This window comes from Amphibalanus amphitrite, unplaced genomic scaffold (assembly GCF_019059575.1).
Source record: "Amphibalanus amphitrite isolate SeventyFive unplaced genomic scaffold, NRLGWU_Aamphi_draft 000365F_arrow, whole genome shotgun sequence".
NCBI classification, from domain to species: Eukaryota; Metazoa; Arthropoda; class Thecostraca; order Balanomorpha; family Balanidae; genus Amphibalanus; species Amphibalanus amphitrite.
The window spans coordinates 54,812-81,016 of NW_024881859.1; the positions used below are offsets into that span (position 1 = coordinate 54,812).

Consider the following 26,205-nt stretch of genomic DNA (forward strand, 5'->3'; position numbering starts at 1 on the left):
TGATCTGGCTTTGGGAATCCAGTAGTTCTGACGGAGTTCATTCAGAGTATGCTCCACTCCCGCGTGGAGCACTCTGCGATGCTCTGCTGTGACGATAAGTCGAGTAACGTCATGGCGCCTCGGAAGAATGATAGGATGTCTCGTTGGCGTAGGCAGAGAGCTTCGCTCGAGTCGCCCACCTACACGGATGATTCCGTTAGCATCGAGCGCCGGAGTCAACTGCTCGAGAGAGCTGTTGGGAGGCAGACGCTTGTTCTTGGACAAAGCTTTCAGCTCCTCGGGAAACCCCTCTTCTTGAACCTTTCGAAAAACATGACTTTCTGCCTGTTGCAGCTCTTCTACAGCCAGTGGTCCATCTTTGAGGAACTCTCGACAACGCGGACGTGTCTTGGCGATCAAGTTGTTTCTGAAGCGGAGCACCCAAGCAGTCACACGCTTGTATCGGATCCAGGACGAATGGCGAGCAGGATCCACCAGCAACTTTGCCGCAGACGACTCACTCAGCGCAGCCACTGTCTTCACCTCTGGATCGTCGTTATCCACTGGCGTGGGCCGTGAAGACGTGGTCCAGTATTGCTCCGGCCTTTGTAGGAATTCAGGGCCTCTGAACCATCGACTGTCTGCACTCAGTTCTGTGATAGCCAGGCCACGCGAGCAGTCGTCCGCTGGATTTAACGAGCCTGGTACGTGACGCCATTGTTTGGGACTTGTACTATCTCTAATCTCAGCGACCCTGTTCGCTACAAACGTTTGGAAGCGGCGGCTGTCGTTGTTTATGTAGCCCAGGACCACCTCACTATCTGTCCAAAAGTATGTGTCATCGACTGGGGTCGTGAGAGAGGCTCCAATGCTGCGGGCCAGTCGAACTGCAAGTACCGCTCCCTGCAGCTCCAACCGAACGATTGTGAGATTTTTCAGTGGTGCGACGCGGGTGCGACTCATCACTAGAGCGCTACTGATGCTTCCATCCAAAAATAAAAGCCTTATGTAGCCCGCGGCTCCAAAGGCAGTCTCCGAAGCATCGCAGAAGATGTGGAGTTCTCGCCGAGTGACTCTCGATTGGCTGGACGGCTTATAGCATCGTGGAACGCTGAGCTCAGCGAGCATAGCTGCGCTTTCCTGCCAGCACCTCCAACGACGAAGATCATCGGCTTCCAGTACTGCATCCCATGAAATTTGCTTCTTCCACAGGTCCTGCATGAGCAGCTTTCCATGAAGGGTAAAGGGCGTCACGAGACCCAGTGGGTCGAATACTGACGCCAAGGAGGCGAGCACCCCACGTTTTGTCGTAGGCATTTTCTGATGACCGGGTGCTTGAATGCCGATGGTGTCAGTTTCTGTGTCCCACAGCAATCCGAGAACTCGCCTGGGAGGCTGTGGTGCGGATACATCCGCGTCCGGATGAGCTCTGTCGGCGGGGGCAACAGAAGTCAGAACCTCGGAGGAATTACTCATCCACTTCCGTAGCTTGAATCCTCCGCTGGCCGCACGCCTCGTGACGGTGTGCAGAAGATCGATGGCCGATTCCGTAGTGTCTTCTGAAGACACGTAATCGTCCATATAAAATTGCTGCGATATCTGATCCGCCAGCCATCGACCTTCTCCGTCTCTGTGATTTTCTATAGCTTTCCGAAGTGCGTAACTGGCAATTGCCGGAGAGCATTTGGCGCCAAAGATCGCTCTGGTCATCTCATACGTATCCGGTGGTCTGTCGCACTCCAAGTTTCTCCATAAGAAACTCAGAGCTGGCTGGTCCTGCTGTCGAATCCTCACTTGCAGGAACATCTGATCAATGTCACCCGCTATTCCGATGAGGTTCTCTCGAAATCGTATCAGGACGCCCGGGAGCTCCTGGAGGAGGTCAGGCCCTGTCAGTAATCGACTGTTTAGCGACACGCCGTGGAACTCAGCGGCCGCATCAAACACCATCCGGATCTTGCCAGGCTTGTTTGCATTTGACACAGCATGGTGAGGTAATAGCCAACGATTCTGGCTTGCCTTCGTCACGTCGCTGTTCTTTACCTTCCGTGCGTAGCCAGCCGTGACATAATCGTCGATGACTTCCTTGTACTTCTCTGCCTTCCCAGAGTCTCTCAAAAGTGACCTTTCTGTCCTTTCCAGCCGTCGAAGAGCACCCAGTCGATTGTCCGGCATTGAAACGTCGTCGGACTTCCACAGTAAAGGAGCTTCAAAATGCCCATCTACCAGCGTGGTGGTCTCCTCCAGGATTTTCACAGCTCGACGGTCATCTTGCGAGAGTGACTTTATGTCCGAGTGTGTCGAGCCGAACGATTCGGTGTCCCAAAACCTCTGCAACATATCGCTCAGTTCGTCCTCGCGTGGTGTGCTGCGATGCACGTGCATCACGTGCTGTGTCTCCGGGGGAACTAGGCCGCTTATCCTTCCAGAGAGCGACCAACCGAAATGGGTCCTGATGGCGACTGGCTGTCCCGGTCTTCCGACTCTTACTTCCCTCTGAAGTAAAGCTTCCAGCACGTTTGCACCCAGCAGTACCTGAATTTGGTCTGGCCGAGCGAAGGCGATATCAAGACCTTCCAGATGCTCCCATTTGGCGCGTGTGGCTGAACTGATTGGTGGAGAGGGGACATTCAGCTTCGGCACCGTCCATACCTCGCTGGCGGTTACAGAACCGGGCTCAGCATCATGCGACAGTGGCGTCAACTTTATTGATGTCTTCAGTGCCATGCGGCGCCGTCCACTCGTTTCGACGTTGTTGAGACTCAGAGACCGCCTCTCGCCTTTCAGTTTCAATTTATCGGCCAGGTCTTCGGTACACAAGGAAACCTGAGCGCCTGAGTCAAGAAGGGCGAATGTATCGATGAAGTTATCAATACCGTGAACTCGAACTGGCACGATTTGTAACATTGTCGTGTCTTCTTCCTGAGGTGTCGCTACTGCAACCGTCCGGGGATTCGCCGTCACTTCAGTGCGGTCGGAACGAGGGAAGACCCTACCGCTTCCGTGCAGCAGACGGTGATGTGTTCCTTGGCAGCCGCTCTCTCCGCATCGTTCCCCAGATGAGCACTGACGTGAGCGATGTCCATATTCTAAGCATACGAAGCACCTGCGGCTCTCTCCGACGGACTTAGCCCGCTCCTGAGGCGTTTGCCGAATAAAGACGGGACAATTGACAAGCTGGTGGTGTTCACCGCAGATGCAGCATGGTTCCGACTCTACCTTCGGAGCAGTCGTCAGGGTCGATGCGCTCGAAGCGAGTCGGTGAGTCAGGCTCCGTGAGTTGTCACGGCGAGGCGGTTTTCTCATCTCAGCGGATCTCACTGGGACCGTTGACAGGATTCGAGCCTGCCGGCCCAGCCACTGGTCGAAGTCTCGAAGGGTTGCCCGCTTTGGCTCAGCTGCAACAGCTTCGCGGCTCCATTCGCGTCTTAGATCGTCCGGAAGTTTGAGCACGACGCGACGGAGATTTTCTGTGCTGCTGAGGTCTCCATCGTAGCCCATGTTTTCAAGCACTGAGACAGCGCAGTGCACCACCGAGTAGAAGTTTTCTAGTGTGGTTGGGCTGATTTCCTGCATAGGAGGGAAGGTAAAAACGGCGGAGAGCCTTCCGTTCACGATATCTCCCTCTCTTCCAAACCTCTCCAGTAATGTTTGAAGCGCGATTGGATACAGTTTTCCATCATAGAGCATCCCTTCGACGGCGCGCTTAGCGAGGCCAGTCACCGAGGACTGAAGGTGAGCAAGTTTCTCCGAATTCGATAAGCCTCTCTGGTCGTGTATCAACGTCTTGAAAAGCCCAATCCACTGTGGCCATTCGATTGCGGCCCCACTGAATTTCGGGAGCTGGATCTGAGGAACGCTCCGATAATTTACGTTCCTTGCGTCAGCTGATTCAACGTGAGAGGAGCTGGAAATGTCGTAGATCCAGGACAGGTGTGAAGTTTCTTGATAAGTCTTAGTCGCTCCAACCGGCGTGGTTGGTTTGTCTGGAGCGTCTTCCTTTGCCGTTTTGCGTCCTCCCTCAACGATGGCGCCTGTTGTCGTCTCTTGGCAGACTAATTCAGCATTGTGAACGGCTAGAACGGGGGGCATAGGAGAAGTGTTTGGAGGCGCATCACTAGGACTTGGATGATTACAATCGTTAGCGCCATCAGCTTGCGCCTGGCTTGCGGTACCAGCGTTAGCCGCCGCCTGTTCCGGCTGGCGACAGACCTCTTCTCCCGACGAATTTCCATTAGGAAAATCATCGATTCGGTCCCAGCAAAGTTCACTCTCCGCCGCCTTGCGCAGTTCCGCCTCCTTTGCTGCGAGCTCTGCTTCGTCACGGGCTTCAGCAAGGCGAGCTGAGCGAGCAATTTCACGCTGACGACGCTGATTTTCTTCTTCCTGCTGCTCCGCCTTTCGTTCCGCCTCGAGGCGGCGCGTCAACTGCTCCACACGCATTTGTTTGAGTCGTGCTTCGATCTGAGCTTCCTTTAAAGCGGTGGACGCTTGAGAGCTCGATGAGACGCGTGAGTGACTAACTGACACGGACTTGGAAGAAGTGACATCTGATCGAGTGGCATTGGCTCGCAACTCCAAGTGCGACTTTATCTTAGAGACAAGAAGCCTGTGCGTTTCTTCTATCTCTTCAATGTGTTTTTCGGCAAGTTCTCGTTCTTCAGCGTTTTGTAGCTGATCTTCGTACTCGTCACTTATGGACAGTATTTCTTCCAGGACATCGTCTAAGTCCTTCAAGGATTCGGCCAGCAAGGTCGTGCTTCCTTGCGCCGACATTAGTGCCTCCGCTCTGGCACATATTCGGGAGAACTTGGCCTCCTTTCTCGATCTGATTCTTTTCAGTCGATCACTCATTTTCGAATGTACTAGTAGACCGTATCGACAGGCGAATGCCTATCCGGCCCGGAGGACCAAAATGTCATGGTTTTACGCATAACACACGAATTGATACCGCATTAGCGAAATCGAGGATATGACAACGTTATTGTTCTATCTACATATATTGCGAGATAAAATGAACGAATAGGTACTTTACGATTAATCACTGCTTCAAGGACATCGAATCTAGTTTTGTTTACTTCTCAAAGGCAATAAAGTCCCCAGTCACGTATTATATTATTACAAAAAAACATCCCCAATGAACCCCAGAAAAGGACGACCACGATCGAATCGAATGAATCCCAAGTCCCGAATCGAACAATTATCGTCAGACATTCCGTGACACTAAATTGACATCAGCGCGTGCGACATTCACGCCGGAGCCGTTAGTTAAACGGCGACAGACATCATGATTTATTCTTCATGCGTTTTGCACTACCGCAAAACACTTGCGGCTTCCTTAGTCCCCGTTTAGGTCATATTACCACATCACTCTTTCCTTCCTGTTAGCCAGGAAAACTGACTCGTCGGGGATTACCACATCATAACACTGCCGCGAAATCCCCATCGTTTTCCACTCGGTTGCGTTGGCGGCTATGTTGAATTTGACCGGGGATGTATTCTTGGTTTCAGGTGTGATGTCGCTGCTGGCACCGGCACCACTCTGATGCAAGCCACGACCCAAGTGTGAAGTGAGAGGCCGATCGCGCGCGACCAGACTACCAGTTCGCAGCCGAAATGAACTCGGGAATGTCGAATTTCAACATCAAGAAGTCGTTTGTGTGGAAGTATGGACTCTCCAAACTCCATAAGAAGAAGGTAAGCTGTTTAGACGGAGCCTGAGCACGATCTCGCTGGTAGCCGAAACATTCTGACAATGGCCCGGTGGAATTTCGCTGCCATTTAGCGCTAATGGTTCTGCTTTTGTTTACTGCCTGTCATCGTTTCGTCCTTGGCAATCTCTGACACGATCGCTTTCACTACATGACCTGACGCTAACGAGAAATTCCAGGAACGGGCACGGTCGTAAACATTGACTCATGGACTCATGGATGATTCTGTACCATCAATGGTAGTAGCCAGAACAATATTGTGACTCACAGAAGTATCAGGCGTGGCTCAAACTTCTTCGGCTAGGAATCATAAATGTTTTTCTTTGGCTCTGTATGGGATACGGGATCTACATGGATATAACTTAGGCCAGTAACAGCGCCACGATAGTTACGGCCGTTTACCAAGTTTGTTTCTGATAACCTACCATTGCGTGACCATAGACGCATCCGATCTGTAGTCATAGTAACTTATCTTTTATGACATCATGCGCATCAAATGTCCAGCTAAAACCAAACAAAGACCCAGCTTAAACAAAAGTATGTCCTTGTTCGTAAGCAGATATATTCTACGTGCGTCTGCCTTTTTCCCTCCCCATTGCGTCATGCCCCGCGGTCACTGGTCGGTCCCTTTGAATCGTATGTCGTCACGGAGTCCGGCGGATGTTCGACAACTCAGGACACAGTGCGGCGCGCACCTGTTTGCCCATGGCCCGGCGATAAAACACACACCGGTCGTAAACGGCCGACCTTGGAGGAATCCGGTGTTTGAGGTGACCAAATTTTGGGCAAGTGAAACTAGTTTGGCTTTCGAGGTTGGATTGTGTTTTATTGGCAAAAACTAACACAGTGTCGACCCAAATAACCAGGTGTGACGAATGTCATGAATAAGCCAAAGTTGCTTTTTACTCTCCATGACAGTGGTAGCGTTTCGGACTTCACTTTGATCCAAGGACCTTTGATATGCTAATGCGTCGAAATGACAGTGCCATTAGGGAGTTTGACGCTTGCTTGTCGCCTCACACCGGACTGGACATTATGGTAATGGTGTCACAGCTGAATAACGCCGAAGCATAGCCACTTGGGTCCTAAGCGAGGGAGACTCGTCAATTTTTTGCTGATAACTTGCCAGCAATACTGACTGGGTCATGTTTTACGCTGCTTTTGTTATAGCGATCTTGACATTTTATTGAGAAATCTTTAATAGTGTCAAAAACGTCCGGCTTTTGATCAAAATTGTTAAAATCAACAGGAACAATTATTATTGTGCATTATCAAATTAGTTTATGATTCGCATTCCGCTTGGTCGAAGCATACCTGTCTTTATTTTTTTTTATCATGCCTGTACTCATCATACACAAATGCACCTCAGCATGTTACCTACACAGTACACTCAACAAAGGCAATGAGCATGGGACCAATGCCCAACTCACGATCCTTGCGCAGTCACCCAATTCCATCTGTGACAAACCCCCCTCACTGCCCTGGTTATCGAACCTCTGGGAGCGATCACCGGACGTACATACTCCTACAACCGTTATACACGACACCGTGGGAGAAACACCCGAGATGCCCGGCGATTCAGACCGGTCGTACGAAATAGGGCCGGCGAAACTGCGAGCTGCGCGATATGCCGCGGAAATGTAACAGATGATCCGGATTGATTGGTGAACTGGTTTCCATGCGAGACTTGTGGGTAATGCGGATAATGAATATCTGGAGCGAAACAAGAACGCTTAGCTTTTGATGACAGAACTACGTAGCTGATAAGCACCTTTGAAAGTGCCTGTTTGTTGAGGTTATTCCTATGCCGTTTCGCATCAAGATGATTCTCTAGTTGGTCTCTATGGAGGCATGTAGTGCATCACATTATCACAACCCTTTCTCATTAAAAGAAATATGCACTGTATTTATGGCACTGCGAATGCACACATCACAAAGGCACACGTATTTCTCATTACGATAAGCAACCATTTTTTCACAAATGCCACTGAGCATTTCCGGTGTTTCGCCTGCCGTCAGTCGCATAATGTTGACGCGTTTTGAGTTATGACCCATCAAATGTAACCAAGCTTACGTCAAACTACAACTATGAATGGAGAAACGCATTAAAGTGACCATCCCACCTTAACATTAGTTTTGAGTTGAGATAGCCAAATTGGTGGCCATGGCCTGCAAATACCGGTTTGGGTACTCACAACATCGAAAAATGCTTTAATTCGGAGATATGGAATTTCAAACTTGCAGTTTTCGGATTCTAAGGGGCTAATGCATTGAGATGCCCCCTTAGAATTTGTGACGTCAGCGGTGATCTAACGATTTTAAAACCTTATACTAACATCTTTGTAAAGCAGCGGTGGTAAATGCTATTTGCGCGCAACATCTGCCGCGAACGCCGCACTTCCAAAATGAAGTCGCTAGGAACAGCGGAGATCCCAAAAAGGTAAACAAAAGTAGAAGTCTAATATCTTGAAAACCGGTGAATATTTTTCGGTGAAATTTGGTAGATATTCGTTTTTGCTCTTTCTGAATCGAGCGACATCACTTTCATGCCAATTCATTAACTTTTTTGAAGGTGGGAGGGTCCCTTTAACCCTCGCCGGCCGAGGGGGGGGGGGCGGGTGCCGCCCCCCCATAGGGTTTTTTCGCGATAGCTCCGAACACGCTGGCGATAGAGAGCTGAAACTTGGCATACCTGACCTTTGATTCAAGCCGGATCTTTTGACACCAACCGCATTTTTGGGTCAGGTCAGGTCACTGACCTATGACGTCATAAGTGAACCTCTGCACGGTCTTCAGATGTCGCAACTTCGCAACGCCCTCACTGCCAGAGGAGATGTCACAGGGAAATGAAACTTGCAGGATGTAGTATCCATTATAAGTCCCACAACTTGTATATCTCGGATTTTTCCTAAAGGTCATATGAGGTCAGGTCATTTTCGTGACTTCACCATTATAAGTCAATGAGGAAAAATTCAAACTGCTATTCTGGCGCCGGGAACGATCTCCAACTATCTCAAGCACACAGAATCGTGATTTGATGCACTCCTTGCAAGGTTAGATGCGTCACTTTTGCAATGTTGACCTTGCGTGACGTCATTTATGACGTCATCAAGGTCATATTAGTTTTTCGTCAATAACTCTTGATCAAATTGAGCTAGCGAGTCGGGAAAGCCACCAATGGACTCAGGAAGACCTGCCGAATCGACTGATATGCGACATGACCCCTTTCGACCAATTTCGTGACCTAAGGGTGCTGACCTGACCGTGACCTGAGGTCAACATCCCAAGTTGACCTGACCCGAACAAAAAGTATATCATTCGACGCACCTGAGCGAGGCGAACACGATGCTGCCAAAATCGCGGCTCTGCGGCCGTTTTTTGCGAAGTTATTCACCAAAAACTGAACCGTACCTTGGGGCACTTGACCTGACCTCAGAGTTCACCGGTTGACCTAGGACCTTAAAATTGGGTACCAATCTCTGCGTCTCATAACGGCGCACACGCTCGTTTTTTCCGCGACGCGCTAGCTCCACCAGGGGCGAAACGGCGAGGGGGGGTCGTACCCGCCCCCCCCCCCCCTCGGCCGGCGCGTATGTAGAAAACCAATAGGTCCGGCGAGGGTTAAAGTAGTTCGCTTGTTATGTCACGATAACATTGTCCTCGCAATTTGCCTCTTCGGTGTCTAAGCTGCTTACCGCCCTCACACATGTGATGTGACTAGGTACATCTGACGTCACACTGTGTGACGTCACAACTCTGACGTCACTCTGCTCATTTACAGGCTGAAGAGGAGTGTGAGCCCGAGACTGACGCGGCCGGCGACGACGACAGAGCGTCTCTGTGCTCCCTGGAACCGGACCTGGCCCTTCAGCCGCAGTGGGAGCCGCTCGTGTGGACACCGCCCGACGATCCGGGCACCCTCCCCGAGAAGCGGCGCTCCCTGGACCCGCCGGCAGCGGACGCGGTGACGGCGGCGACGTCTGGACAGGCAGCAGCAGCGACAGCAGCGGCGGCAGCCACCGAGACGGCGCTGCCGGGATACGCCGTGGCCGGCTGCCGGCGGGTCTCTGTTGACGGAGAGCTGCCCATCTACGAGTCACTTAGTGAGTATGGCGGGGCGCTGGCGGAGGACCAGCAGACGCTGTACGAAAACGACACCGATGAGGAGCTCTCCGGTCCGCTGTACGAGAACGGACCGATCGCGCCCGTCGCCGTGGGCTCGGCAAACGATTCTGATGATGACGATCAGCCGATCTACGCAAATGGGAACGTGGTGCAGGAGCCTCCGATTTATGAAAACCTGTTTGAGGAGGAGACTGTGGTGGCTCGGAGGCCGTTGAAGGCTCCGACGAAGGCGAAGGTGGCGGCGTCGGGGGAGGAGTCGCAGTACGATGACCTGCGTGTCGAGGTCAGGTCAGACCACGGGTACGACTCGTACCAGTCGCCGGCTTCCGACTCGTCCGGGGCCTCGTCGGGATCGCGCCGCTCGTCGGGAACGGGCGATCTGATGGGCGCCTCACCCAAACAGGAGGGAGAGGGGGAGTCTGGCTCCTCACAGAGCGGGGAGTCAGAGCCGCCAGCAGGAGCCGGTCCCCCTCCCCCTCCCCCGCCACCCCCGCCACCGCCGCCGGTGCCCACGTCAATGCCGCCAGGAACGCTGTCGAAGCAAGGATCAGGAAAAGGAAGTAATGCACGGGAAGCGAAAGCTGCGCTAGAGACACTAATCAAGGCAGCATCAGAAGCAATGACCAAACCGCTGGGACTTGAGCAGGATGCCTCGGTAAAGTCGACATCGTCGTCGGCAAAGTCGGAGCCGACACCGGGCAAGGCGGAACCAAAGAAAGCGCCGTCGGTTCAGGGACAGCCCCTGTCACTCTCCGAGGTCCTCTCGCCAGAGTCGCTTATGTCTGCCAAACAGGCACTCAGGCAGTCCCGCGTAGTAAACATGGCAAAGGCGCCGGGTGTGAAGCGACCGAAGATGGTGCCCGTTCCAACCATTCCTGTGTACAGAAAGAGCTCCGATCAGCAGCCAAAGGAGGCGAAAAAGGAAATGTGCGGCAATAAAAACTCAGGTGACAATGGAAATAAAGCAAAAGATGAACGGTCGGGACCGAAGTCGCTGCAAATGGAAAACAAGCTCGCCATGAAGCTGGCGGAGATCGGTCCACCATCGCTGGCTAACCCGTCTCAGGATAAATCCAAGCCAAAGCCTGACACTCAGTCCCCGTCAGGCAACTCGCCGAAGCAGAACTCCAGTTTCCTGCACGCTGGCCGTGCCGTGGGCAAGCTGGGCGACAACGTGGGCTTTCAGCAGGCTAGGAAGGCCATCGCTCAGGCGCTGCACCGCCGCGCAGCGCCGCCGGAGCCCACTCCTGAGAGGCCGAGGGTGCCGTCGTTTACGACCTTCTATGGCGAGACGGGCGTGAGTCGACCCGACCTGACTGCGCCCGTGGAGCGGGTGGCTGTTACACCCGGGGTGATTCCGCCGCCGCCTCCGCTGCCGGGACAGAAACTGACGGCACCGACCGTGACACATAGCTCAATGCCTGACAAACCAGCTGCTCTGACTCCGACCAAGGAACCTCCCGAAACTCCCACCCAGCACTCCCCCGAAACTCCTACCACGTCGTCCGAGCAGGCTCATGACAAAGTTTACACTCTAACTCCTATCAAAATCCCCACGACAGCGGCTCTGCAGACTGGTCTGAAGAAGAAGCTGGAAGCCAAGAAGAACAGCATGGCCGCCGAGAAACTGCCGCAGAAGAAGAAGAGGGTGGCACCGAAGCCGCCGGACAGGTCTCTGTCCCTGCCTGGCTTCGGTAGCTCCAAACTGGACATAGCCAAGGCGTTTGAAGAGTTCAAAAGAAAGGAGGAAGAGAAAGAACGCGAGGAGAAGAAGCAGAAGAGTAGCTTCCTGGAAGAGCTCGATTCCAAAATGTCAAAGAAAATGGCGTCGTTAAGTGGGAAAGGAAAAAGCACAACAGTGAAACTAAATACTGAAACGACCAAAGAGAATGACTGGAATAGTCACGTCAGTAAAAAGGACTGTTTGGGAACACATTCCTTCAATAAGTTCGAATTCACTGATTACGACCTCATAAAATCGATGATTTTCCCGAAGAAAACCGCCAACAACCCTGGTGCGCACCGCATATCAAAGCGTGAGGCCCGAGAGGCGAAGAAGAAGCGCCAAACACCGAGGATTCCGAGCAGCCTGATCTGCGCCAACCTCCCTGAACAGCCTATCGTTGTCGAATCTACTTCCGACCGCGACTCTCCTTCCGAGCGCACCTCTCCCGTCTCTCCAAAGCCCGAGTCGACCAGCTCGTACGAGGCCGTCCGCGAGTCCTCCGAAATCACCATTACAGAGCGCATCGACCCCGACTCGCCAACCCGAAAGGCTGATACCCCCGACGATGATCGATTCCGCGTGGCTTCCCTTATCACCCCCGACGGCCGCACTTCCGGCGCCGACCGGAAGCTGGCCTCTTCCGGTGACGACTGGCTGTCTGCCGGCGACTGTTCGCTGCCGGGAAGTGACTGCTGCGTCACTGTGGGTGGACTGCAGGTGATCCGTATAGCTCCAGAGGAGCCTGTCGAGCCGACACAGCCACCTACAGGGTCCATCTCCCTGACCGTGACGGCGGACCCGGCCGCGCACAGCCCGGCGCCGGTCGGGGACAGGGTCGCGCTGCAGGTGTCTCACGCGCGCGGACTCTTCCACTCGTCCGTGGTGGAGGTGAAGGCGGCAGAGAGCTGGCCGCGCCCTGCGCCGGCCGAGGCTCCCGTGATGACGACATTCTTCAGCTCGCCCCAAATCGAGCCGGTCGTTCGGGCTGACTCGCCTGTCGTTCGTCCCGATTCGCCGGTCGTTCGACCCGACTCGCCTATCGTTCGGCCCGAGTCACCTGTCGTTCGACCCAAGTCACCTGTCGTTCTGGCTGACTCGCCAGTCGTTCGACCTGACTCGCCGGCCGCCGTGTGTGACCAGGAGGCTGAACCAGTGACCCACGCAGACGACTGTGTGGCGCCGCTGGTCATCTCTGTCTCTGAAGTTGAGAGACAGTTTGAGCGGCTGGAGCAGGAGGAGGACTGGCTGGAGGACGAGGAGGAGGAGGTGGAACTCCGGCACTACTGCGGGAGGAACCTGCTGATGACGGCCGGCGGGGACGACACATTCATCGGAACGCCACAAAGTAAGTGCTAAACCCTTCTTTTTCTTCGCATGCTTTACTTATCTTTTGCACGCTTGTGAATGAAAGATGAAGAGTGATTGGTAATGTTTGGTCTGTATTGTATTGTATTGTATTGTATTGTATTGTATTACCGTCATGGACAATCCACACGGGGCGTGGCGATTACAGTCCAGAGTCTGAGTCGGCCTTTTGTCTGTAAACATATGTGAGTTGTGGCGCGTGAGTTATGATAAGCTGCATTCAAGCAATTAGCCATAGCTCTTAGCCTTAGCTCCCAGCCGTAAATCGGTGGTCTTTCACTCTCGACTTTCGTTGCAAAGACAGCGAAAGCTCTCACGATACTATAGTATATGTACGGTCATTTGCTAAACACTCATTGCAATTAGTTTTACAAGCGATGTCCCAGCATTAATGACATTTTCTCTCGTATAATCGGATTGATTAACGGCTGAACTACTCTGTTCAGCTGCGAACGGGCTGTGAACGGGATTTTATCAGCTGCCAACGGCTGTTCGCTCCTTCACTCCCATTCATATGCTACCAGTAAAACGCCTTTTGGGCGAAGAACGAGCGAGCGAGATAGTGAGCCCTGCACGTGCGGAAGGGCGAGAGGGTGTTTCCAACGGGCTTGCGCAAAGCACCCTTCTAACTGGTCGCTAGCGGTGTGCCAAATTTGAACGCAATCGGCCCAGCCGTTCCTGAGATCTGGAAGCGGCATTCTGCACGTGCGCACGTGCAAACGGGGTCCAAAATGACTTTTGCACGGTACCCTACTAACTGGTCCCCAACCGTGTACCAGATTTGAGCGCAATCGGCCCAGCCGTTCTCGAGATCTGGAAACGCCCCGTGCACGTGCGCACGTGCAGTAGCACCCTAACCGCAACACATGGGAATGCATTGCCTGGTGGGTGCCTACCTGTATGCCAAGTTTCAGCGAAATCGCCCCAGTAATTACCGAGTTACTGAAATGGGAACAAATTTGGCACCTCTTATTGTTGTATTTTGCACGTGCACTGGGGGTGACCCACATGCATCGAGAGTATCCTATTTTGGGTAGAAGGGATGCTGCTACCCTATAAAAATTACCGCAAGTCAATCGCCCAAGCGGCTGCTGAGATATGAGCCTCTCAAAATCACTACTTTTGCAAAACAGCTTGAACACCCTTGACTTTTCACGTGGCACGTGCCACGACGGTGACTGAGATGTATCAAAAGTAGTCAATTACGGGTAGAAGGGATGGGGCTACCCAACAAAAAAGACCGCAGGCCAATCGGTCCAGCGGTTGCTGAGATATAAGCCTCTCAAAAGCGTTACAGGCCGGGCCTGGCCGGGCCGGGCCGCTCATACTGAGATTTTTCCGTTATATTGAAAAGACTCACTTCGCTCGCTGCGCTCGCTCGCTCGTAATCAGTCGGATGGGTGTGAAGCAACCCTGAGCTGCGCAAAACCGAACGGCCACATATCACTCACTGATTGGCTGCGGACGGTAATAATAGCACCCAGTGTGCATATTCATCACTCCGCTCTGCACACTGCAAAACGTCGTGCGCAGTTCATCATCTTGTCACAGAAAGTATTTATAAAAAGTGTTGCTTTCGAAACTGCCCAATTATATGCTGGTTTAGACCGTCTAAACCGTTTTAGAGCTCGGCAAAGCGCTTTGCTAAAAAGCCATGAAGCACACATTCAGCCCTCATCACGCACTTTTCAAACTCATTCGCAGTCATTAAGAGCGCTGTTAACACGCATTCGTGTTAGTTACTGTAATGGAGGTGTGTTCACACGCTTGTAATCATGCACGCGTGCACAATGTATCACTGCGTGCACGCTCATTCATGACTCCTTAGGTGACGTGCAGCGGCGCAGTGTGTGACAATCACCAGACATTTCCGGTGCGTCTGAAACTGTGACGGAAGTGACATCGACGCCGGTTAAACATGCCGTGACCTCTAGACTGCGCAGTTCCGTGGGTTCGGCCGGTGTTTCTGACGTGTGGGGCTGTGGATAAAACGTGCGCTGAATGAATCGGCTGTCGTCTCGGTGAGAACGATACGTTACATTGGTTCTGGCGGTTATATAAACGAGTCGCATTGTTCTGCGTGGCCTTTGAAACTACCGTTTTATTGGCCGAACTGGGTGAACTGGGTGAATTCATGCCGCAAGGTTACAGACCAGACATGGCTACACCCAGGGCGTCAATGTGAGCGCACATCTTACCCGAGGCTGGGCGTCGTTTCGCTACTTTTCCATCCCGCACCTGGGTGTCGGCCGGGCCAGTCCCGCCCACCTCGATCTCTCATCCTCCGCCGCCGAGGGCCGGATCAGACGACACACGAGGTCACCACTTCCCATCGGCAGCGGCGCCGTGCCGACTCTCCCGGACAGCGAGTGTCACACCGGCGGCGCCGCGGGGCCGCCGGGTCACCACCAGGTCACCCCGGGTCACCGCCAGGTCACAGGAGGTCACGGTGCCCCCGTTGGCGGCGGACGCTGTCGCAATTCGTGCCGCCGTGACGCGCCATCCGCCGCCGCCGCTGCTGCGGGGCGCTCAGGTTCAACTCTCGCTTCCCGTCGGGCTCTTGTCGGTGAATTTACGAGCTGCAGCAGCACGCGGCCTTCAGCGCGATGGGAGGTGTTTCTGGGTCGTCGGAAACTGAGCGCCGCGGAGGGTGAGACCTCATCCGACCCCTGTCGCTGCTGACGCCTCCCATCCGTCCGGCCGGCCCCGGCGCGAGCTGCCAGATACACTGACACCACCAGAGCGGTGCGGAGAACGGCATAATCTGGGCCGACGGTGGGAAACCTTTCTGTAGGGGCGCTCTGTGATCTGTCTGCAGAGGGAAAGGTCATGCGAGGGCTCCACGGCGACTGAAGTGACGATGCTGGGTCCTGGTGACGAGCAGTTTTTGGGGAACGAAGCGGAGACGTGGTGAGTCATTCCGGAATGCTGGCTCACTCACGAAAGCTTTACCGTCGCTTCCTGAATAGAATTCCAGAATCGTTGTCATTGCTTTCCAGATGTCGCAACCGCCATCAGTCGCCATGAGATGTCGGTCGGTGGCCTCGTGTTGCGTTTTTCCGCGACTGTAAGTGACAGGAGAGCTGTTCCTGGACGGACTGGCCGGCTCATACATCCCAATCAGATGGTCGTGCCGTGGCTGCTTTCTCTTCAGTCGAGGAGCCGGCGCGACGTCTCGTGTGCCATCGTGCGTCGACCGACTCCTGACGCATGTCTGTCGCGCTCCTGTTACTCTTCCCACTCTCATCACTCTATCCTCGCTCTACCCTCTCTCCTCACTCTCTCTGACTCCGTCACTCTTCCGACAGCTCCGTGATGAAACGGTCGTCTTCGCTCGATGCGCAACGTGACGCACGCGTGCGCCGTGACCTGCTGCGTGACGCAGGTGTCTGTCCACCCTGTGGACTTTCCGCCCGGCACCTGGCGGTCGGCTCCTCCCGTTTGTGTGTCTGTCTGGATGCTGTCAACACGGCAACACTTCTGTTGCCACATCTCGCAGTGCAAGTTTTGGTTGAGAAACTTCTGTCTTGGCTCGGTAGATGTTTCTTGGAGTATCCACCGGCTTCCCTTATTATGGCTACTGACTTCGTTGGAACAGGGAACTGCGTAGTGCGTGTCGTGGACTCGCTGAAGTTGAATGGTCGTAGTTTTAAGCGTGAAACATTGATCGTCAGGCGTCTGTTTTTATGGCTTTATATCAGCTGATAAGGTATCCAAGATGCTGGTGTTTGTCATCTCTATTGATTCTCCATTTTCCGGTGCTCTCAGCTCGTGACCTCGGTCCTTTCATGGCTGCCCTCCGGTCCGGCCGGGCGTGACCTCTGACCTCCAGTCCGGCCGGGGTGTGACCTCTGACCTCTGGCCCGCCCGGCAGCTCCCGGGTGACGTCTAATGGGTCATCCACTGTCCGAGTAGTTAACCATTACCGACCCGGAGACTAATCGGTGGGGAGTGGTAGGGAGAGGAGCTGAATCAATCGTACTCACGTGAATAAAATTTGTGGCCATTGTGTCGCACAGATGCTTGGACGGATTACTGAGCGTATAGGAAGGCCTTAAATTAATTATTATTCATTTGTTTTAAACAAAGACTAAAGCTAATGTTTAAAAATTGAGGTTTTTTGCCCGACGTTTCGCGTTTATTGCTTATTCATGGGCTAATGCTAAAACATGAGGGCAAAAAACCTCAATTTTTAAACATTAGCTTTAGTCTTAGTTTAAAACAAATGAATAATAATTAATTTAAGGCCTTCCTATACGCTCAGCAACACTTGTCAATTTATATACTTAATTGGACAGATTACATAGTTGATGGACCGGTGATTCGAGTCCCGTCCTGATTGTGATTACGTCAATTCTGCTTTTTATCGCCGTTGTAAAGCTGTTAATGGGCTATTTGTTTTTGTCAACGCTATCTATTATCTCTCACAAATTTGAACGCACTCTTATACTGGGTCGCATACGGTCTCACACGCCGACCGCCGTTGCTAATTTGTATTAGTTTGTGACTATGTCGCCACTGTGTTGTATCTATCCCCGATCTCTCTGGAACCGGCTGACAAGTCAAAACTTACCTGCTGATCAGCTGGTAGTCGTAACAGTTTAATTGACCCCAATCAGAAAACGAGTTGTGCAGGCGGCTGTCCTTGACAGGGCGTTGTGATAAAAAAAAACATTTTTAGGAATGTTACGTGCGTTGGTAGATGTGTCTTAGTAGATCAGTGAGTCATATTTTCTTATTAATGGTTTAAAAATAATCCCTCCTGCAAATAACCATGTTGGTTGTCTAATGTGTATGTGATACAGCCTACGCTTACGCTCAGCAACATTTTATTTTGGCATTCGTTTTCGGTGCTGCCTCATTTGTCCGTAGATATAACCTATCCCGTCACTTATTGCCACAGTAAATCCCATGCCGGATATATGCGTTTTGGTGGATCTCTTAAAAATCCATGAGAGGCATGACACTCATCACGTTTTGGGCTCATTGTTCAAGCCTATGTAGACGAGCAGGAGAAGAGCCCTATCGCGTTCGTGAGATTTTCGAGGGTCCGACGCTGACCCAGCGCCACCTACGTCGGCCCGTTGTCTACCCGGCTGTGAGGTGGCACTAGGTGGCGCTGACTGTATACGTATAGTCCGGGCCTCGGCGCGACGCTGTGAGCTGGCTGGGCTTTCATTAGCCCGCGCCCCGTATTGCTACCGGCGGACCCTACCACCCGTAGGGGGGGGGGGGGCGTTTCGGCCCCCCCCTAAGATCTCGGAAAGTTACCGGCCGATTTTCAAAATTCAAACGGCGTTCGATAGCCCCACCCAGGAACTACCTTGTGACCAAATTTCATTGACCTAGGTCAAACCGATGACGTCACAGGTCAGGTCAAAGGTCAGATTTTCACCGTTCACAGGCAATTCAAGAAATGTGCTGTGAAAGCGAGTAAATTGGTAATTTATTGAAAACCATCGATGGTACATTGTTCGTCAAACACATACTTTGCTATCTGAGGTCACTGATACCAGGTCAGGTCACAGCGAGGTCAGGTCACCGGGGGTCACAATATGAATGTGTCGTGTGATACATGTTTTATGGTCCATTTTACATGACAAATGCGATTATGTGGGTTAGGCAGCCTTTGGGGCCAGCCTAGGTCACGTTTTTGTGAAGGTCAGGTCAAGGTCAGGTCAAATTAGATCAAATTTCAAAGTTGATATTTTTGCATAAAATGGGTATCGATTCGATGCAGCTCGTCACGGGGAGTCTAATGGTGGTCTTCGTTTTGCTCTACGAGTTCTAGAATTGCCAAAAATTGAGTTTGAAAATTTGAGGTCATCATTTTTGAACAGTTTTTTTCGCTATAACTTGGCCAAAAAACGAGGTATCGATCTGAAATTTGGTATGTAGATAGAAGACGGTAGGCACTATCACATATATTCCGGTTTTTTCGAAACTCAAAAATCTTTTTGGATTTTTTGGCAAATATATCCAAAAAAATGCTTTTTTGATTTTTGGGGGTCAAAACTCAAAAATTTCAAAAATTCGAGATAGCAGTTTTGTAGCCCTGTCAATTCTACACCTTTTATGTCATGATCATTTTTCTGTATCTTCAAAGCTGTAGTCCTGACAGGTCTTCTCGCGAAGGTCTTTTTTCGGTCGAAAATGACAGAACATGACGTCACTCTGACGTCATTTGTGGCCAACCTATCATAGCCTCTGGAAAAAATTTTTGGTCACAATGTGTAAAATTGATGCCCGGAGGGGTCCTGAAAGTTTGGTGGCGATATCTCCAGCCGTTTAGGAGATATCGACCGAAAAGGACAGGGGGGGGGGCCGACCGTTTCGGCCCCCCCCCCCCTACGGGGCGCGGGTTAGTGGAGTGCCATCTGTTCTGCTTGCAGTTTGAAGTGGAGTACGAGTAATTCGTTCGTAATTTACTTCTTTCTAGGAATCATCTACACAGCATACCTCTTTGCGAGCCCGTAAGACATGAAGAACCATTACGAGACTTAAAGCCTAATTTTCTCAAACTCTTTCTCATCGTTTCAAATTTAACCACTTCGCCGTTCTTCCCTATCCACACGGGATCAGCTCATCCCCATCTTTGATCACATCACACTACGTTGTCTTGGGTGGCGGTCAGTCCACTATACAGCCCTTTTGGAGGGCATCTCTTAGTAATCCAATAGGAGCATACCCTGCCTTGGTGAGGGTTTGAGCGGCTGGGTTGGGTGGCCTGTCCCACCGATGCACTCCTGTCCCAATGGGAATAATATGGTAGTTCTTACGTCATTTCTCAAAAGAAGAATAAAGCATCGATGTATGATTCAATAAGTTCTAAAAGTATGTGTTTCACGTTTGCCTCTCCCGACAATAACTATTTTCTGCTGTTAATTAGGTGCAACTCACTATTGCTCTATTCAACCTTTTTCCCGTCACAACTACAATGCGATTGTGATCTTAATCACGCCCACCCCGTCGCTGCATATTGCCTAATTGTCACTTTCAACTCTCGGACCGAGCCGGCGCAGTCACCGGCGCGACTGCCGCGCTCCGCACTCTGCCCAGTCACCGGGCTCCGGTCACCGCTCCTCCGTCCCTCTGTCCCCTCTCTCCCTCCCTCTGTCCCCTCTCTCCCTCCCTCTGTCCCCTCTCTCCCTGTGACGGCGCCTGTCACCGAGTGCCGCGGCCCGGGCCCTGTAAGGCGCCTGTGCTGACTCTGACAGGTGCGCTGTTCACAAAGGTCACTGGTGTGATGGCGGCTGGTCGCAGTGGCCAGTAGTCCGTCTGAGGTGGGGATGGTAGTAACTGAGGTGTGAACGGTGGCTGCCGGACAGTGGGGTGAAGTCAGCGTGGTGAGTTCGCCTCGGCCGTCGTGTCTGGATATTAATGTTAGGTATAGAAAGAATATTCACGATAACATGAATCGACGCTGCTGAATTGCGCGACTTTCGGATAATCATACTCGGATAGTCATAGGTGTCTTGCCCTGGGATAAGTCTCACAAGTCTGGTTTCGGCAAGAGAAGTAAAAGTCAAGTGGTATCTTCTGCCAGTGCCCAGTCAGAAACGATGTTTGTTGAAGGTTTCAGCTTCCGACATGTGATGGATTATCCGCCGTTCTTTTCCTCATTCCCTTGCGGAGCTGAATGGTTGAAGGTTTCGTTTTTGCTTTCCATTGCAACTGCCGGAACCGCATTGCGCCGTATACCAACATATGCTGAGCTCGCACCCGTAGTATGCGACCTTACAGTTGTTACTGTCTTGTGATTTGTGATCTTGGCAATTTTTTTTAGTGACATGGTGGGGTCTAGATCGTTTCACTTAAACCTCTTCCTTTACCAAATAGAGGGCTGGAAAACACTTTAAAATCGATCGCAACCACTGTTATCTATTTACATGGTCACTGGCCCTACAGCTTGTCATTGACTTGTTCGCCGAAAAGTAGTGACTCTAATTTTTACCTACTTTTACTACCCGAAGAGTTTTACATTGAATCGCCTTTATTTGAAGGGTAATTTTTTTCTCAGTGCGGGGTTTTTGATTTAGACGAATACACTCCGACGAGCTCTTTCGCTGCCACGAGTTTCACCATTCGCGAGTTGTTCTGTCAGCGGCTCCAGGACATTACCATAGCTCCGCCTTGTTGTAAAAGCCTGTGTGCGTATTTCGCGACCTTTACCCTTTGGTGGTCTCACTCTGACCTCACGGTGCGTTTTGCTGAGCTGACTTCAGCTCACCACGGCGCTGTATGGCTGACGGGTCACCGCTCCGCCGCAGGAGGTCAGCGCTGACCGAGGGGTCACGCGCTGACTCAACAGGTCAACTGCAGGCGTGACCTCTGTGTCGCCGCTGAACTGCCAGTCTGGCCCGGCGCGTTTCGAGAGCGGAGAAATTCGTGATGGATTGCCAACCGCTGAAATATGGGGTGTGACAAACTGGGGCGTGGGACGGCGGGATTTAAAAACCGCGGTTGATTGGCGATTGCTGAGGATGTTTTGCGTTGCATGGGGCTCAACGGCTCATCATAACTTTTCTTAATAATTAACTCAAAAGTTACCTTTAAGCCTTTATTTACTTCTTCTGCTTTATTTCATACCCACAAATCACAAACTCAAAAAAGTTAGTAACTCTTTTCGTAAGCTGATATTGTCATAAGCCCTTATGAAAATGATATTTTTATTTAGTTTTACGAAGTAAAGTGTGGCTAGGTCATCCTTGCCTCTGAGTTCAGCAGCACGAACTGGCCCGCTGTTGACCACACCCTATGATCTCTCCCGCGAGCAGATAGCCGTGGGCCGTCCCGTGCTGCTGCAGATAGGAACGGTTCGTCAATGCCGACTCTGCTATATCAGCATTGACTGCCGTGATCTAAAGCCGATTGTGTGCAGTTCGGTAGACGTGTCCTTGCTTCCTATCTGGCTGTTTGATACGATTATTCGAGACACGTTTATGAGGTTCTTTAATTTTGTGGCACGTTCATTCTATTCACTTGCTTCGACCTTTGTTTGACAGTAGTATAGATAAAAATTCGTTGAACGACACTGACTGTCCAAAGCCATTGTAAATGTAACCCCAAGGTGAATGCGCTAAAGATTGTGTCACGATCTGCCAGCCGCATATCATGGAGTCAGTCGATGATTTGGCGAGTCCTATCACGTTGTTTGGTCTTATACGTCGGCAGCCTTCCAATAAGAGATGACGGGCTTAGTCGGCGGCTTTTACCCCGTTCACCAACTGCTTGTCACGGGTTGTGACGCATTTGCACCGTCCTTCATTTGGTGAATAGGCTACCTAGGCTGTCTTGTATCTGTATATGAAAAACAAACGGCCTCGTCAACCTGGTTAAAAATCTTCCGATTCTGTTCTTTGTGAGTGTCGCTTTCAATTTTATGGACATAGTTATCAAGTCTCATACCAAGCCACGTGGGTTATGTCTACAGCACTGCGCTATGACTGTGAGTGTGCCCGTTCGCGGTGCCGTTAGCTGTTACAGCCTCGGAGGGTCAGTGCCGCTCGCTGTTACCGTGTGTGTCCGGGTGTGACACGGGCCCGTTCAGCCGCTGCCGGCGGAGAGGGCCGGTCGCGCTGACCGCGCGCAGTGGCGCGTGACCGGCCGGCGGCCGCGCTCGGCCACATCTGACCGCCCCGGCTCGGCGCGGGCCAGCTGAGCCCTAGAAGGCCGCATCCACCGCCCCAGCTCGGCGCGGCCTAGCTGAGCCACGGGCATGGATGAAAGAACCGGGTCTCTAGAAGGCTGGGTCCATCGTCCCGGCTCGGCGCGGGCCAGCTGAGCCACGGCTCTTTAGAAGGCTGGGTCCATCGCCCCAGCTCGGCTCGGCCTAGCTGAGCCTCGGTTCTCTAGAAGGCTGGGTCCACCGCCCCAGCTCGGCTCGGGCCAGCTGAGCCTCGGTTCTCTAGAAGGCTGGATACACCGCCCGGCACTCCTCGGCGCGGATGGTGTCGGCTCCAGTGTAGACAGTAGACGTGGACCACCAGTCGGCTGGCTCCAGAGTCCAGACCGTCTTCCTCGGTACGACCGTAGCCACAGCTACTGCATTGGCTTGGTTCCCAGCGACTTTATCCACCTTCCTTCTTGGTACGACCTAGCTGATGAAGGTATGGATATAGTTCACCAGAAGGATGGATTCACCGCCCTCCCCGGCATGGATGATGCTAATTGCTAACCTAAGATACGGGCCACTAGAAGGATAGGTCCAACGTCTACTTGCCGGATCCGGGTTCTGAGTTCTGATGAGGCAAGGTCCGTCTACAATCTATGCCCTATAGGTATAGATTGTCAAGGTCCGTCACAATCTACAGTCTATGGTATTGGAATCGAGTTGCAATATAAAAGACCTTTGGAAGGCCTGATAGAGGCAGTTGGCTTTGATTCATTTTGTCCGTATTTATGATTCATTGGGAAGCTTTTGCTTGATAGTGCAGTGCTTACTTGAAAATATGGCTCTGCTGGAAATTCATAACGGGTTCCGTCATTATCCACACTAAATTACCTACCTATGCTCATCTCACACCGGTATTTGTCACGCCTCCGTATTCCATTTCGGAGGAGTTCCGTTTGTCCCGGCGTAGCCGCGGTCTCCGCTGGTTTCCGCTGGTTTCCGCTGGTTTCCGCTGTCCGGGCCGTCACTCGCCATCTCCACGTCGGTCGCACACTTCCGGTCGCCGCGGGAGACTCGGCCACCGTGGGTGAATCGCGTGGGAATTTTCCAGCAGATTGTCCCACGGACTGTTCCTCCGACAGTAATGAGCATCCCGCCGTGGTACAGCGACCGGCGGCTCGCGCGGTAGGATTATCCAGCTCTGGATAACGCTTCCGTCCTAGCTGACCATTTTTGTGGTTGTCTGTTGCTGGAATGGGCTAGGAAAATAATAAACCGAATAATGCCAGATGTTGTGATCAAACAGGTTGTTATGCTCTAAAGTTCGCTTGGATGTGGACGTGGTGTATATCGTGGTCGATGCGTGGTCAGTACAGTTACCTAACTTAACTCTACAATTACGATTTACGACCTTCTCTGTGACCGTTTTTCGCTGTTTTTGTGATAAGCTTGTAGCTTGATGATATTACGGTAACCGGTTGTAGCTAGTTTTGAGTGACATCTTCGTATCGTTTTCCACAATTGGTTAGTAGGTACTTCTGACATTTCGCTTAGCTCTACATTTTGATTCATTACTACGCTATTTAAGCGATCAGTTGCATTTCAGTCTGCTTGGTGCAGAAGGGGTCTCTGTTTCCTTGTTAACATTTCAGACCGACACTTGACCTTTGGTAGAGCAGAACTCAATGAAGCCTCCTTCACACTTATAATCTGAAGATTTGCTGCCTCTCCTCCAACCTCAAAGCTCCCATTGATCGACTTGATTTCTTTGAATTCAGAGTTCGCACGTATGAAAGGGTCAATCATGAGCGAGCAGTCGAATCTCGATGTCCACTTACATACATATAATAACGGGGGTACTCATTTTAAATGTTTGTTTCAGCATACCGATGCACAAGTATAAACTTGAGTGTCACTCCAAAACTAGTTGATTGCACAAGGCACACATTTACGTTCCGTACGGAGTTTTCAGACTCGTGACTAACGGTGCTAAGTGTTAATTAACATTTTAGAAGCCTGGCTGCACACACATTAGTTTACTCAAACTGTGACCACGGGTTCACGATCTGCAATGTTGTCAGAGTTCCATGGCCGCCGCACAATGTTCTCGTTTCTCCCAATATTGGCGCTTTCTCGGCCGCTCGTGCCGTCGACTGGGCCGCCGCCGTCATCCGCCGGCCTTTACTGCGTGTTCACGGTCGCTGACCTCAGCTGGTGGTGACGTCACTATCCGGCATCCCCCTGTGGCGAAACGCGGCTATTGTGATTCGGTGGAGGTGTGGGCCGGCCGCTGTGAGCTCGGGACACGAGTATTTTCCGAGAACCAGTCTGCCACCGATGATCATATCACTGCATGTGATCTTCCCAGTCGATAATGTGATGCAGTCACTAAATTTCAGGGGCCAGTCGTATGCCTGCCTACCGACATGGTTTTACTGGGTCATCGCTGCATACCCGTACCTACTTATTCGTCCAGCGAAGGAAGGCCTAGCGCTGGAAGCTTTAGTACACATTTGTCGGACTCTGCAGAAATGCAACGACGTACTCACTGCCCCCTGCGCGCGCCGTTTCGTCTCTGTGCACGGTCCAGTTATAGAGTCGATACAATACCATACCATTCGTTGATGTGCACATAACTACAACATCGGACTGCCCTATGCGACCGATAAGAAGCCCCGTGTGACCTCCAAGTACCTAACCACCGGTTGATTCTCCCGTTATCACGCCTTATGGGCGGGAACTGGAACTTACTAAGTGTTTAGTATTTTCCGGTGTGGGGGCGGAGTTCAGCTCACCGGCGCAGGTCGCTGGGTCTCGCTGCTCAGGAGAAACTTTAACTCATGACCCGACCTGGCCCGACCTCCGGCGGTTGCCGATTCATGACTGTCGGCTAGGGAAATTCATCAGCGCTTGTGTGAGGATTTGTGAGGGAAACTTTGACCCGAGTGCTGTGCTGAATGCTGGGTGTGCGACCTAAAGTCCGTCATCCATAATGTCTGGCCCGGCGTCTAGCCAGTATCCGCCTCCTTCAGCTTGCAGGCTATCAGACCATCCAGCCTTTTTAGACTTGTTTTCTTCGCCAAAGCAACAATGCGTTCGTTAAGAAACAAATCATGATTCGTTGTTCCTCCCTTTTTGTGGGTTAATCCGATGTTTTACTCATTCGTATTTCGGATCAATTATGCACCAACACCCACCCAGATTTGAAATTTTCGTTAACTGCATTGTAAACGCTATTTTAGTCGTGTTCCTCGACAGCTGTGAACGGCGTCGCCGTGAGTGGACTGGACTGAATTCGTGGCGCCCGCCCGCTGTAACGACAGTTGTGAATGTGCCTCGTGGCGTCTTCATTGCAGTTTATGGGGTAATCTCCGCCGGCAGCAGGGCCGGGCGGGGCGCAGTTTTTGCATGGAACTCGACCCCGGATTTGTCGAGTCCCACGAATCGGACGCTTGGAGAAGCCGTATAATAACGGAGCTGCGCCGTGACTCCGCGTCAGAGTCCGAGTCGGAGTTTGGAGTCAGGACCGGGCTCAGAGTGAGAGTTGGAGTCAGAATCAGCGTCGAAATTGACTGTCTTGGAAGTTCGGGAAGTTATGAATACGACTCGTATGTCGAGTGTGCACACTTGTACGAATGTTATCCAACAGTCAGCGTAGATTGGTGATTCATCAGCTTTTTAAATAT

General features: G+C 51.9%; 1 protein-coding gene across 1 annotated transcript in view; it reads left to right on the forward strand.

The window, feature by feature from the left end:
• Positions 1-26,205, forward strand: part of LOC122389617 — a 50,928-nt gene that overhangs the window by 10,841 nt on the left and 13,882 nt on the right. The window contains exons 2-3 of the mRNA XM_043381807.1: positions 5,491-5,676; positions 9,472-12,886. Of these exons, the coding sequence (XP_043237742.1) occupies positions 5,596-5,676; positions 9,472-12,886 (3,496 nt within the window). The 5' untranslated portion in view covers positions 5,491-5,595. The remainder of the gene's footprint in view (positions 1-5,490; positions 5,677-9,471; positions 12,887-26,205) is intronic.